General features: G+C 38.2%; 1 protein-coding gene across 1 annotated transcript in view; it reads right to left on the reverse strand.

Moving 5' to 3' along the window:
- Positions 1-506: 506 nt before the first annotated feature.
- LOC125486122 (RNA N6-adenosine-methyltransferase METTL16-like) overlaps positions 507-16,244 on the reverse strand; it is a 20,363-nt gene continuing 4,625 nt past the window's right edge. The window contains exons 2-3 of the mRNA XM_048612346.1: positions 8,858-9,098; positions 507-4,731 (exon numbers count right to left, since the gene is read on the reverse strand). Of these exons, the coding sequence (XP_048468303.1) occupies positions 4,090-4,731; positions 8,858-9,098 (883 nt within the window). The 3' untranslated portion in view covers positions 507-4,089. The remainder of the gene's footprint in view (positions 4,732-8,857; positions 9,099-16,244) is intronic.

A 16,244-nucleotide genomic window follows, 5' to 3' on the forward strand; every position in this document is an offset into this window, starting at 1 on the left:
TAAACAAATGGAGCTCCAACAATGCAGCAGTCCTTGAGTACTGAACTGGAGTCAGCATCCATTAGTTATTGTGTATTTGGATGCACTCTTGCCTCGGAGTCAAACTAACAAAGTCTCATGATTGTCAGTCAGACTACATACAAGTTGTACTCCAGAATTTGTGCACACAAATTTTGGCTGACTCCAGTTCAGTACTCAAGGACTGCTGCATTGTTGGAGATCCATTTGTTTAGATTAGACAAAGTGAGGTCACATTTGCTTTCTCAGGTGGATATAAAACATCTCATACACTCTTTATTCCAAAGAGGAGCAGGGGAGGTACACCAGTCCTGGGTAATATCTAGTCTTCAATCAACATCATAAAAAAATGCTATTACCACACTGCTGTTTATAGGATCTTGTTGTGCACAAACTAACTGGCGTGTTTCCTACATTACGACAATGTATCAAAGTGCTTCACTACCACGGAATAGTGTGGTTATAATAAGTGCTATACAAAATATAAATCTTCTAAAAAGTTTGCCAAATATAAATTCATGAAGACAGAACAAAAATTCAATTTTACAGCCAAAAGATTGTACCTTCAGTTACATTCCACAATACGCAGATAACATTTTTACAGCTGGTAAAGGGCTCACTGTATTTTCATTTTGCAAATAAATTCCTAGGCATTGCTTCTTTTTACCAGACTTAACTTACAAAAAATAAGACAAGAAGGTGAATATTAAATTCACATTAGTAGAGAAATCAATTACAAAGAACACTGCAAAACTTATACCATTTATAAACTAGTTACATTTGTTCTTTAGTAAAATTAGAAATCGGCATAAAAATTAGAAAATAAAATCATTAATGACATTTGGGCTTTGCTGCTGGATCAACATTTACTGACCATCATTAAATACCCTTGAGAAGGTGGTGATGAGCTGCCTTCTTGAGCTGCTGTACTCCATTTGGTACAGGTAGACTCACAATTCTGTTCGGGAGGGAGTTCCAGGATTTTGACTCAACAATACAAAAGGAACAGCAATATATTTCCAAGTCAGGATGATGAGTGGATTGCAAGGGAACTTGTAGGTGGTGGTGTTCCCATGAATCTGCTGCCTTGTCTTTTTAGATGGCAGTGGTCATGGGTTCGGAAGGTGCTTTCTAGGGAGCCTTGGTGAATTTCTGCAATGCATGTTGTAGATGGTGCACACTGCTGTTACTTTGCACAGTGAAGAGAATGAATGAATGGGCATGTCGTGCCAATCATCTGTGCTGCTTTGTCCTCAATGGCGTCAAGCTTCTCGAATACTGTTGGAACTGTACTCATCCGGGCAATTGGAGGGCATTCCATCACACTCCTCACCTGCGTCTTGTAGATGGTGGACAGGTTTCGGGGATTCAGCAGGCGAGCTACTCACTGTAGGACTCCTAGCCTCTAACTGACTCTTGTAGCCACTGAATTTATATGACATGTCCAGTTCAGGTTCTGGTTAATTGTAAACCCCAGGATGTTGTTGGGGGGAATTCAACAGCTGTTGGAGATGATCACTGTTTGGCACTTGTATGGCATGAATGTCACTTTCCAGCTCAAGCCATTTGGACATGGACTGCTTCAGTGCCTGAGGAGTTGCAAATAATGAACATTGCACAATCATCAGTGAACATTCCCACTTCTGAACTTATGATGAAGCAGCTGAAGATGGATGGGCCTAGATACTACACTGAGGGGCTCCTGCAGAGATGTCTTGGAGCTAAGGTGACTGAGCTTTTATATCCACTACCATCTTGCTTTGTGATAGGTATGACTCCACCCAGCCCATATGTCCAATGGGTCAAATTTTGCTGACTCCTTGATGCCACACTCAGTCAAATGCAGCCTTGATGTCAAAGACTGTCACTCTCACCTCACTCCTGAAGTTCAGCTCTTTGTTGAACCAAGGTTGTAATGAGGTCAAAAGCTGAATGCCCCTGGTGGAATCCAAATTGGATGTCACTGAGCATGCTGTTGCTAAGCAAGTGGTGCTTGATGACCCTTTCCATCACTTTACTGATGAGAGAAAGTAGATTGATAGGGTGTAAATTAACCATGTTCAATTTGTCTTGCTTTTTACGGACAGGATATAAGAGGGCAATTTTCCCATTATTGGATAGATGCCAATGTTGGAACTGGACTGGAACAGTTTGGTCACTGGTGCTACAATCTTTGGAGCAAGTCTTCAATACTATTGCTGGAATGCTGTTAGAGCCAACAGCATTTTCAGTAGTAAGTCTCTTTAGCTGTTCCTTGATTCATGTGGAGTGAAATGAAATTGGCAGATGAGTCATAGAGATCTATAGCACAGAAAAAGGCCTTTGGGCTCATCACATACACGCTGGTCGAAAACAACCATCTAACTATTCTGATCCCATTTTTCAGCACTTGGCCCACAGCCTTATATGCCTTGGCATCACAAGTGCACATTGCAATATTTCTTACATGTTAAGAGGGTTTCTGCCCTCTAGCGCTCTTACAGGCAGAGAGTTCCAGATTCCCTCCACCGTCTGGATTAAAAATGTTTTTCCACACATTGCTTCTAAACGTTCCACCCCTTACCCTAAAACTATGATCATGGTCATTGCTCCCTCCATTAATGGGAAAAGTTTTGCCTATCTATACTATCCATGCCCCTCAATTTTATACATCTCAACCCTCTCTGCTCTAAGGAAAACAACCATAGTCTGTCCAATCCCTCTTCATAATAAATTCTCCAGCTCCAGCAATATTCTGGTAAATCTCCTCTGCACTGTTCTATAATGTGGATTTCAGAACTGCACACAATACTCTAGCTATGGCCTAACCAACATTTTATACAGTTCCAAAGGTTTTATAACTTCTCTGTTCTTAAACTCTATGCCTCAACTAATAAAAGCAAGTATACTATATAACTCCTTAACCACTTTATCCACCTGTCCTGATACCTTAAAGGTCTGGTGCTTCCCAGGGTCCTACTGTTCATCATATATTCCCTTGCCTTGTTTGTCCAGCCCAAGTACATTGCCTCACACATATTTGGATCTTAGGGCGGACATTTTTATTCTATCGAAAAATATTGCTTGTTTTCCCACAAGATGCTCACCTCTTGCTGGCCTCAGAGACTGTGATTTCTAACTCTTTAGTACCTCATCCAAATAGCAACTGTTCATGTGTGACCCAATATAACAAGCATTTCTAAACATGGACAAGACAACAGCCAACTCCAATATTACCCTCATACACTTTGCAAACATGGTCCTTTTGAATCAATTCAATGTCTTTTGCATATTTACTTTCTGTCTCTCTTCTTCCTGCTTGGTATCTACCTATTTTGTTCATTTTATAAAATGCCTCAGGACATTATCATATAGGAGGACACAGGTTTGCAACTGTGATGTGAATGTACAGAGGTATGCATAAGATAACAAGCTTCATAAAAAAAGAAAATTTGGAAACAGGTTTAAAAATATTAAAGAGCAATGTTAAGACCACAACAAAGGTGATCAACAGTGTTAAATGTATGGAATGAACTACAAAAGAGAATACAGGCAGCAAGTAGAAACAGGAATAATTTGAGAGTAAATTGGCTACTTATAATGAAGATAACTTTAAATTAATTCTGGATAGTCATACCAAGATGGATCAAATGGTTTCCCACATGCATAATTACCTTGTGATCTTTTTACCTAAAATTTAAGCAACATATTTTTCTTTAAGTGTCTCTGGGAATACATACTTGTTTTTTGTTAGTGCAAATGCCTCTGGCTGGTTATCAGAAAATTGAACAAACATCTGCAACTGAACTTTCTGGTGGATTAATATTAAACCATTGGGGTTTATTGATCTGTTTATGTGATCAGAGGAGATGAACATTTCTTTTTCATGTTTTTGATAAGACACTGGATGAAAGACAGTGGTGGGACATGCATGTGTCACTGAAAAAGATACACAAAAGATCATTGTCAAAATTCTGGAAAATTAAATGAAAAGAAGTGAAGATGACCAGAAATAAATTTGAAACCTGGGAATTTACATTTAACTTGCAAAAACAAATAAAGTTTGCATGATGAAAACATGAAAGTATTTCTTTAACTAACCACCAGTTTGAAAATCTGGTTTCGCAGATAGGTAGAGAGCTGGTTCATTAAGTCTCTATTCTGTCCCTCAACCCAGTGCATTTCCACATGGGAATTCTTTCCATCCTTCTTCACATTCATTAAACACTTGAACAAAAAACATCCCTCACTCTCTCTTGGAGTATCTTCCACCTTTGTGTTTGCCATGGTTGAACAGGGCGTTTCATGCTCAATTGTATCATCAGTTTTACAGTCAACAAAACTAATTTCACACTGGTTAAATTTTTTTTCAGTTTCCGCATTATTTTCTTGATCAACATGTAGTTTATTCAACGAACTATTACCCCCATTTATGGGGAGCTCCTCTTCAGCTTCGACTGTTGGTTTTCCTATTTCAACATTACTTTCTGCACAATTGCTAACATTGATCTTTTCCTCAACGCTGACAGAACCAATGTTAGTGCTGCCGCATTGCCCTCCTGTTGTCTGGTCTGCTCCTGTGGATTTCAGCACATTTGACTCAGCTCTGGGGAGCTCTCGAAGTTGCCTCACTCGATCCCGCTTCTTTCGCCGAACGTGGATCCATGAATTCTGTATGGCTGTTAGAAATAAACTTACTTCACCTTTCCCACAAGGCACACGTTTATAAAGTACCTGGGGAGACAAAAGAACATTTCCATAAACTAAAAGTTGAATCTGACATTCTGGTTCCCAGATATTTAGTTCCTTTTGTATAATTATGCTTGTTTCTGGCAGTGAGAAAAGTTTTCTAAACTTATAGGAGATCCAGTCTCAAGGTATGGCTTTCACAAATGAAATACGTACCATATAGCGGCCAATTTTTTGCAGCTAAATAATTCAATAAACTCTGCCAAAACTGTTTTGTATTTAAAAAGTTTTGAGTTACCAAATAATTTGAATCAAGTATGTAAGTAACAAAGAAAAAAGTGGGATCAAAAATAAAGTGCAGGAGAAATTCAGCAGGTCATGACAAAGGGTCACTGGACTCAAAACATTTACTTGGTTTTTCCCATGACAGAAGCTGCTAGACCTGCTTTAGTTTCTACAGCATGTTCTGTTTTTTATTTCAGATTTTCAGCATCCACAGTTCTTTGTGAAAGAGAAGTGGGAAATTAGAACTAAATACATATAAATCAGCAGGTAATTTAAATTACAGGATTTCAATTAAGAGTTGACTGTGCACTATTTCCCACAATGCTATTGACTGCATCTCAATTTGGAATGCTGTGGGGTGTATAGGTGCTCATCTGGTCTGTTTCTTTAAGATCACTATCAAAGTACTTTGAGGAATGGCTTAGAAGGGCCCTGAGCTTATTGCTGTTAAAGAGGTAAATCTGAAGATGGCCAGGTGCTTGGAAATTTCCAGCTCCAGGTAAGTCTGAAAACTTCCCTCAGTCCTAACAATTAACCTGTAATTAACCTTAGCATAAATAGATTGTCTGGGACAACTGGTATATGATAAATGATAGATAGGTTGGGTCTGTTGTCCTGGATCCGAATCAGTGAATGAAAGTATTATGCTCGTACAGCCATTTGGGGTCTCTACAGAGATTTACTGTATCTGAACAAAGGATACAACAGGGTCTTTGCAAGGTCCTTGTACCAACTATATTGTAACAAAGGCCATCATATTTTTAGCATTCACATTCAACAAAACTAAATTATATCCCTAAAACACTGTAAGAAGCACAACATTAGAACTCAGGCGAGAATTATGCAGAATTAAGTCAATATTTGCAGGACTTGTATCACTGAGAATATAATAAAAATGAAAGGATTAGAATAAGATTCTGAAGTTAATAGACTTTGGCTAGATTGACTACTTCACAAAATAGGTAGACAAGTTTCTGATTAAGCAAGAGAAAGCAAACCCCTTCAAATAGGTAATTCGTACACACTGATAAACATTCATGTTCTATCCAATTAAAGTTGATAAGCACAATATCAGAAATCTTTGAACTCCTAGTAAATAGCAGGGTTTGAAAATCCTTCCGATGTATTGTAGTTCCAGATTCCAACAGTACCCAGATGAATGGCTTGTGACAAGTCATGTTTTATTAAATATTGCCTCTTGCTGATGCTGTGTGCGGGGTAGTTCCTCACAATGAGGATGACACTCAGGACAAGAAGCTGAATGCCAAACGGAAACAGAAATGGTCAGATTTTTCTAGATGTTTCTCCAGGATTTTTCCAGATTTTTCTCCAGGAATTTCTGTTTTTGTTCCAGTTTTCTTTGAATTGCATCTGCTGTTCTTTGCTTTTTTTTGTTTAACCTGAATGTAAAATCTTTTAACACGTTGTGCTATAGCTATCCCCGAGTTCTGACTGACTGGGAGACTCTCCCACTTTTACAGTCTGATACAGGCTTATCAGAAGGAATTGCACAATCATAATCAATCTGTTGCATTATGACTTCTTCCATGGCCAGCAAGTCCTGAGGCAGGTCTTGAACCCATGGTTTCTGGTATAGAGATAGGGATGCTACCATTGTGCCATAAAACTTCTACTGATGATGTAGTTAGTTAACTAACTCAAGCATACTTATGATTTTGAATGGGAATTCCACCAACAGTTAATTGGATAAATGTATCGTGTGGTGAAGTATACAACCAAATCTAGGTAGCTTAATAGTATAGTGTAAAGTAACGGTATACTGCTACATGCATGGTGGCAAATTGGGTGTCAGAAGGCATACGGTCCTTCCCTCTTATTGATCATCTAACCATTCGCGCCACACAAATGTTAGGCAATGACCATCACCAATAAGAGACAACCTAACCATCATCCCTAGGCATTCAATGGTGTTACCATCACTGAATCCCCACTATCAACATCCTGGGGTTTATCATTGCCCAGAAACTCAACTGGGCTCCTCACATAAACACAGCAGCTACAAGAGCAGGTCAGAAGCTAGGAATACTGTGGCAAGCAACTCACCTCCTGACTCCTCAAAGCCTGTCCACCATTTACAAGGCACAAGTCAGGAATGTGATGGAATACTCCCCACTTTCCTGGGTAAGTGCAGCCCCAACGACACTCAAGAAGCTTGATGCCATCCAGGACAAAGTAGCCCACTTGATTGGCACTACATCGACAAGCATCCACTCCCTCCATCACCAACACTCAATAACAGCAGTGTGTACTATCAACAAGATGCACCGCAGAAATTCACCAAACCCACGACCACTTCCATCTAGAAGTACAAGGGCAGCAGATATATGGGAACACCACCACTTCCAAGTCTCACTCCAAGCCACTCACCATGCTGGCTTGGAAATGTATTGCCGTTCCTTCGCTATCGCTGGGTCAAAATCCTAGAATTCCCTCCCTAGTGGCATTGTGGATCAACCTATAGCTGGTGGAGTTCAGCAGTTCAAGAAGGCAGCTCACCACCACCTTCTCAAAGGCAACTAGGGATGGACAAGAAATGCTGGCCAGCCAGCGATGTCCACATCCCACAAATGAATAGAAAAAAAATCTAAAACTTCCATACACGGAAGAGATTGAATGGCAAGTTTTTGATCGGAGAAAATTAATTTTTTGACATTTATAATTCCAGTTTTTCATGTAGTAACAGCTGGGAGCATGTTTATGGAAAGTTGTACTTCTATAAACTCACTGCCTACCAGGATGATGGAAACTAACAATGGTTTCAGAAGCAAATTGTATAAACACTTAGAAAAATACATATGAGAAACGTTACATTCAATAATTCTACAAAGAACTGATATGGGCTCAATGGGCCAAATGGCCTCTTTTTGTATTTAAGTGACTACAGATTTGGAAGATCTCAAGAGGGAAGGGTATACCAAATGTTCCAATCTTAATCAGGGCAACTGTGGGGTCATCACAAACCTCAACTGATAGTTTCTTGGAAAATAGTGAGGGAAAGGAGCTATCAAGGGTTAATGATCTTGTGATATCTTGCTTGCCATTACCGGTGGAAGAATATTTTGCAATGTATTGTACTGTCATTGTAGGTTTTCATTATTGTCATCTGAAAATAAATACATCAGTACACTCTAATTTCCGGTGCTAAAACAATTAGGTATCTCTGTGTTTTTGAAAACAATACCTCATTTGTAGAATGTATGCATTGCTTACTAGGTCAGCATTTATTAACCATCTTTAATTGCCCTGAGTAAGTTGCTAGGTCATTTCAGAAGGCAGTTAAGAGCTAACCACACTGTTTTGAGTCTGCAGTCATATGTAGGCCAGACCAGGTAATGATGGCAGATTTCCCTCCCTAAAGGAAATAAGTGACTCAGATGGATTTTTCCAATGATCTACAGTAGTTACTTGGTCACCATTAGGCTAGCTTTTTATCCAGATTTTACTGAATTAAAATTTCACCATCTACCATGGCGAGATTAGAATCCATATCCCCAGAACATTAGCCTGGAGCCCTGGACTACTAGTCAAATGTCATTACCTGTAGACCACCATTATGCTCCACCCCCTTTAATTCCTTTGCTATTTCAAAGTAACCTTCCTTTCTTGTGTTATAAAGTCTTCCCTGAAAGTCAAGTCTCTTCATAATGTTCTTTGGTGGTGACTTGTTCTTAGTCTCAGTCTTGCATCATCACTAATCAATTTGTGCGCAACAGTAGCTTTTTCTTTGTATTTAGTTCATCCCTTATTAGGGAAACCTGTGTTTCTGCACAGCACCTCTTGGTGACTCCAAAGCACACATCTTAAGCTCTTTTGGCAACAAAAGAGTTTTTTTTATTTAAAAGTCAAGAGTGAATCTAATATTTACCTTCAGATCAGTGAGAATTTTCTCTATTCCCGCAGTTACCACTTCGATGTCTTCTTTAGGCACAGAGTCTGAACTTGCGACTTTATTCTTTAGTGCCTTGGTTGTAGATTCTAACACTGTGAAAGTGATGGGTTTCCGGGGCTTCTCCAGCTTTCTTTTCTTGGAAGGAGGAGACTGAGGCAATAAGGAGACGGTTTGGTTATGAAGACATTGCAGCTCCTTGTGAATCTTGAAGTTACCACTTAATATTGAAACAACAAAAAAAAACCCTGCGGATCCAGCAACCAAATAGAAAGGAATAAATTCTGGTGCCTCCTAATATTCCCAATTCAGGACATTTATAAATATACAAGTCAGAATTTGTTGTAGCAGACATTTAACAGCATTTGCCATTAATCAGACTTGCTTTGTTCTCAACATTTCTAAAACCTTCAACAAATTGATATTTGAACAAATGAGATGCTATACTTGTAAAAATTAAGATGTAGTAATAACACTTGTCATGCCTATAAAACAGGGCATTACACTTGAAATCACAGGGGTCAATTTTCTGGGCAAGCTACTTTACAAATACAGCAACCTAATGTTCTTTATTGCATTTCAATGGTGAGATGCAATGTTGCAAAACTGATGGGCATGTGCAACTCGGCCAACAATTGTCGGCTATTCATGTCTAAAAGGCACATTTGCTGCTTGTCTGATGCTAATGTTCCATTTACATCTAAATAATGAGAAGCCAAATCTCTCCATTGTTTCAACAGCAAAATTTGGTCTGTGTAAAAATTTAGCTCAGTTATCAAATTCTTCAAGTGAACAAAAGTGAAATGACTTGGAAAGAAACCTTTATATTAAAAATTAAATAGTGTCTGTACTATATAATCCTTTTACAACTTTTGGGATATCCTAAGTGCTTTACAATCAATCAAGTTCCTTTTGAAGCACTGTCACTATTGTAATGTGAGAAATGTGGCATCAATTTGCAGACAACCAGCTCCCACAAGCAGCAAAAGACATTTTGATAAAACATGTATCATATATACAATTTAAAATTCAAATGACGGCAATAGAAGCAGGTGCATTTTGGTCAGTTCTATGATGGTAGTTCTTTTAAAAAAAAGTTCAGAAAATAATCTGGATCAGTGAGCTAAATGCGTCATTTCCAAGATGCATCTGACTTCAGTCAAGTGCCTGACTGGATATGTGTGGTATTAACGGATGGAATATTTTTACAGCTGAGTTTACAAACACATCACAGGCCATAAGTTTAGCTTCAGATTTCAATTTAGTTCAGAAGAAACAGAAGTTCACTTCAGAGAGGAGAGGTTTTCTCCAATAGGAGAATCAAGTTCTCACTCAGAAAACCAGTCACAAGCTGAAGTACATTAGTTCAGGGAACATCGTAGCCAGGAGAGTTTGTACAGAGTCTTCAAATTGCTGGAATGCAAAAGTAAGACCATCAGAATTGTGAAAGGTTCGTGCCAGCCAACCTCAAAATAATTGTCAGCAGTCCAAGGAAAAGAAACTGAGTAGAGTCAGTTAAGTAAAAATTTGAAGTGTTGAGATAGAAGTAACATTTCTCTGGAAGTGAGTAACTATAAAAGTACAGTATTGCAAAATAGTTTGAAACTTTGCTTTGTTGTTTGTGTTAAGATCTTTCAAACTGTGTAATATAGCTTTAAAAAAAATCCTGACATAATAAACTTGCGTCTTCTTTTAAAGAACAGCTGTAACACGGTGCAGGTATGTTTCACTGACTAATCACCACTTTAACCAATTATAAAAATGAAACAAACAATCCGGCCAAGTTTCATTCTGGATCTGGCCCTGTCCAGTAATATCATCAGCTTGGATCATAACAACTTTGACCAGATAATATGTTGATTGAGGGATAAATATTGGCCAGGGCACAGCAGATACACTTTCAAAAACAAGTTTACAATAAGGTTGCTCTCCACATTGAACAAATAAAATTATAAAAACAATACTGAGCCAACTGTTAAAGTAATCTAAACACAATAGCACATCTGAAAACATGGTTTAAAATGTCAGCAATCTCTTCTATTCATTTTTTTTACGTAGCGCAATCAGGAATAGCAATCATGGTTGAATTTTCCAAGCCAATTCATTGCATACAATACTTTATGCAAGTTCCTGTCCTCCCATACCAAACGGCAGTCTGTTCCACTGGGACTATGGATCCATCAATAGCTCTATCAAATGGCCATTAATTATCCATAAACCTGGGAGTGGCATGTTATCTGACCATTAATAAAGCAATGAAGGGGACGCAGCTTAGTTGACATTCCTTTCCCCAACACTGGGAGTGCTAAGACTAACAGCACTCCTCCCTTAGAGATAGTAGGAACTGCCGATGCAGGAGTCTGAGATAACAAGGTGTGGAGCTGGATGAACACAGCAGGCCATTTCTGAAGAAGGGTCCAGACCCGAAACGTCAGCTTTCCTGCTCCTCTGATGCTGCCTGGCCTGATGTGTTCATCCAGTTCCACACCTTGTTATCTCAGCACTCCTCCCTTACTGCTTGTATTCAGGAAGTCAGAGCAGTTTGGGAATCAAGCCTGCTAGAGACTGCATAGCTCAATGGCTTCCTGGGAAAGGAGATGGAAATCCTACTGCTGACCTCTGACAGTCCATTTACCAAAATGAAGTCAATTGTCAAAAGGAAAATGCCACACTATTTGCTTAGTTTTCAATAACTATTGTTCAAAGTGATCAAGAATTGGAACACACAAAATCAGCTGTATATAACTGGTAAAAATGCAAAGGAATACTTCAATAATGACTAGGACAAGAGAACTAATGTTCATCAAACGATTGGCTTGATCACTGTTTCCTATACATACATCACAACAATACAGTGGCTGATGACAGGTAAATTGCTGATCATGCTTGGTGCAAATCCATTAAAACGTTTGTAAAAGAGTGTTCATAGATGCACAAAGGGCATTTGGCTTCTTCAAACTAAAAATTTTTGAAGACGCCAAATATTCAATTAATGACAAAAGTTTGCTTAAGTAGTATTCAACATTTAGTTGGTTCTAACCTGAAAGCCACACCAATTACGTAACATAAATTCATGTTGAACTGAGGCTCAAGTTAATGAACATGAACCGTGAAAACACTTTGCCTAAATTAGATTCTCTCCTTGAAGTTCTGGTATCCTCCCCTTCAGTGTTAATTTTTTTGTGTGCTTTTAGACAGAGATTGGCAACAAGATTATTCAATGGGAAGACCTGATCAGTCCTCATTCAAGATGCAAATGTGTACATTTAGACATACTATTATACAACATCTATCCGTCAGGGATAGTAACCCTGGGCGATTTTTCCTTCTAGGTTGGATGTTAAAACTAATTGCCAAAGTCCAATTATGGACTCAAAACTGCTAATTCAGCAGCATCTGGCAATTTATTTCTAATCTTCCTAGTTACAATTTTGTGTGGAGTGTAGTAATGTAGATTTGCATCATCACACAAGGCCAGAATGGTAGGCAATAAGTTCATTTCACATCATGAGTTCTTCAACTTGGCCATTCCATCAGTGGGAAGTAAAAAAATAAGGGGGACGAATAGAAAAGATTTGCACAGAAGTCACAGTGATATTGCCTTCACTCGCAAAGATTTGACAGCTTTCTCAACTGGGGAAGGGAGAATAAATAACTCTGTTGAACCTGGTTAGCATATGTAGTAACAACTAACTATGAGCAATTCATTGTATGAACCTGTTTTGATTTGTTTTTGGGAGACATAATTGCATGCATAAATAAAGGAACTTGCGCTCTTTGGGGCTGGGGATGGTACACAGAAAGTTATAGCACGGTTGTACGGTACCACAATAGGGTGCACTTTGGTCAAAGTGTACAAGTAGTGGCAAGTTGAACTCAAGAATTTCTAAACAAATACTGAGAACATTTTGAACAAATCTATCATTCAAGCAATGAACACCTAGGCACTGTATATGATTTGCCTCTAGTTGATTAAATAGTTATTTTTTTCTAATTCCCAGCGTGGAAACAGGCCATTCGGCCCGACAAGTCCACACCGCCCTGAAGAGCATCCCAGCCAGACCCATTCCCCTACCCCTGCGTTTCCCATGTCTAACCCAAACATCCCTGAACACTACAGGCAATTTAGCATAGCCAATCCACCTATGCTGCACATCTTTGGACTGTGGGAGGAAACTGGAGCACCCGGAGGAAACCCACGCAGATATGGGGAGAATGTGCAAACTCCACACAGACAGTCACCCGAGGCTGGAATCGAACCCGGGTCCCTGGTGCTATGAGCCTGCAGTGCCAACCACTGAGCCACTGTGCCGTGTTATTGTGCACTAAATGTAAAAGTAGTGATAAACAGTTACATTAGATATTCTTTCTTAAACAGTAATAATGCTTTCTTTCTGAACACTCTTTGCTAACAATTATGATTATCAATTATGATTTGGCATCATGGAAATTGCTGATTTCATGAGACATCACATTGCATCTTTTTCTGGCATGGGACTCAATTTAAAGCAGATGACTCAAAGCAGCACAAGCCTGGGACTTACTCAACATGCATTGATTTTGGACAGTGGTAACCATGTCTAAACATTCAGATGCCAGATTCAAAATTTTTTTGATTATATTGATTGGTGGAGTAGGCTAAAGAGGCAGTATGATTTAATTCTGCTTCCATTTGTTGTGTTCATTGAGTTCAGCACTATCAATATCTCTTGAGCCTGAATATCATCTTACCCACTGTACATTCCCCAATAGCTTGGGATAATCTTAGGAATGCATATTGAAATATTTCTGCAAGGTTGGTGCACTTTCTTTGATTTTTTTTGCTAAGTTAATGGATTGAAAGGAGATTTTGTTTTTACCACTTCATTTTTATTGCCATTCTTGTTGTTTTCCCCGTTTCATTTGTGTTTCTGTAAGGGTATTTATTAGGCCCTTTCAGGTAGGTCAACAGTGAAATTAGTTTACATTCTTCAGCAATCCGTGTATGAGTTATTATTAACCAGGTTTTGCATTTAATGTGAGCATTTCTATCTAAAATCCCTCAGGGTTATGTCCCACTATAACTTACTTTGTTTGCAACCAGACTAACGGCAAAATCAGAATAAAAATCAAACATGTTGTCATAAAAGGAGTAGACATAACTTTTCTTTTGAGTGTTGTATCCCACTGTCCGAAACTTGCCACAACCATTGGCATCTGAGTGAATTTTCATTTCTGCTTTAAAGGATTCCACCAATTCCAACAACACTTTGTCTTCACAGAAAAGCTCTAAATTAAAGTTCTGACCACCAGAGGGCCACATCTCATGCTTTTAGTCTTGACATCAAAGAAGGGCAAGACAAAAGATCCATTCTACCAAAAGCAGCAACCATCACTACCGTGCCTTTTATTCAAATTAACCCCAGCATTTTAAAAGTTAATTGTGAAAATCTAGAATAACATTTTAAGTAATGCAAACAATGAATGGAAATACAGCAAGTCAATTCAAGTCAAGTGTTAAAAATGTAAATATTGTACTTGTATCCTGACATCTACTATTTCTTAAAGATTTACTGGCTGTGTATATAAATTGATCGGTGTAAATTAATTCTCAGCACAAAATTTTGAAGAAATAAAAATCCTTCTACACTGAAGGTGTTGAAAAAAATTTAAGTTGAATTAATACAATAGAACTAATACCATGCTATTCAGTCTCTTGTTTCTGTAAAATGCTGTCCTTAAATTCATGTTTAAATCTGAAATGGAGACATTAATCTTCTTTGCAAAATGTTAACTTTCTGATGTGGAAGTGAAACATAAGGCCATAGCGCTGCTGCTAAATGTTAAGTTACAATGATTTATTTCTCTTGTACTATCTATTTTCAGGAAATCTTTATTATGTTTTCCTTTTAGAATGCATTCATTGAGGTTACTGATGGTGTGACATCAATGGCAGCTCAGTAAACAAAGTGATGTTGCCACCTCCAGAGACTATGCATATCACCAAAAAGAAAATCACTATCCATGAATGACGCAAACAGGCAGAAGGATTTTCTGGGTGTTTAGGAATAAGTGGCTCATCTCATCTGCAGAAACCAGCAAAAAATGTTTTGCATTTACTAAGCTACTTATGCATTCATTCCCATCATCCGTCTACTCCTGATACTCCTTGATTTTCCTGGCTAACAAGAATCTATCCATCTCTGACCATTATTTCTAGAAGACAAGAATCAGAGTATTGAAGTCATGGTTCAGCCATAAAACCCTGGTCAGGCCACACCTGGAGAGTAGTTTAAGGCACCATACCTTGCAAAAAGCAATACAGATTTAGCAGAATGCTTAAACTCCCAAGGACAAATTATGAGGAGATTACAGAAATTAGAGTTGTATTGTATGAAATTTAAAATGTTAAGAGCTGATTTGATTCAATTAAGAGAAGCAGGTACAGAAAATAATTTCTGCTAGTTGGGGAGTTTGGGATCAAGAACTTGGTAAAGAGCCAGAGCTTTCAGAAGTGAAATTAGAAAACACTTATTCATACGACAGCATGGTAGAAAATTAGAATTCTTTTCCAGATTGCTTATTGATGTAAGATCAAATGGCAATTTTAAAAGAGACTGACTTTATTGTCCATTAGGTATGGTTTATTACAGATCTTTATTACAGTCGATAGGATTTGACAAATTCTGCTCATAAAGATGTTCAACTGGATTTACTCCAGATCTTCACTTGAATTTTCAGGATGTACTGAATAGATTCTACACACTCTCAAAAGTACTCAACTTTTTTGCAACACCATTCTGGTGCTACAGAACCTACTAAATATAAACAAATCTAGTTTCTGCAGCACCTGGGATCTGTGAACAGGACAGAAATATGTCCTGATGCAACATGAAAGTATAACATGTCACATAAAAAGAAATATTGACATTTTACCAGTGAGGCCCTTTCATAATTTTCAATGCATTTACATTGACACTGCATTTTGGAGGCATGCGAATAAAGACACAGCAGCTTTACGACTAAAAAGCTCCTTTTCAAAAATACAGATTCTCCATTACTGAATATGATTAAAGTAATAAATATTATTGGTTTATTATTGTGAGGGGCCAGACATAAAAAATATTAGAATTATGCAGTATGTCAGCAGCTGAAAAATATCCTTGGTATTAGCTAGCTGCTTCTTCCTATTATATGAGACAATACACTCGGGAACATCACCACATCTGCTGCTTTTTGCATTCTTAGGATGTGATACAATCAGCAACATTTTCAGACAACCGACATAAAAGGCTTACAGAAAATGACGAACTTGAAAGATTTGAAGAAACATTAGTTATGACAATGTGCAGGTGTGAAATAACTGTAGTACTCAATAGTGTATTGC

Source organism: Rhincodon typus, chromosome 26 (assembly GCF_021869965.1).
Source record: "Rhincodon typus isolate 14 chromosome 26, sRhiTyp1.1, whole genome shotgun sequence".
Classification (NCBI taxonomy): Eukaryota; Metazoa; Chordata; class Chondrichthyes; order Orectolobiformes; family Rhincodontidae; genus Rhincodon; species Rhincodon typus.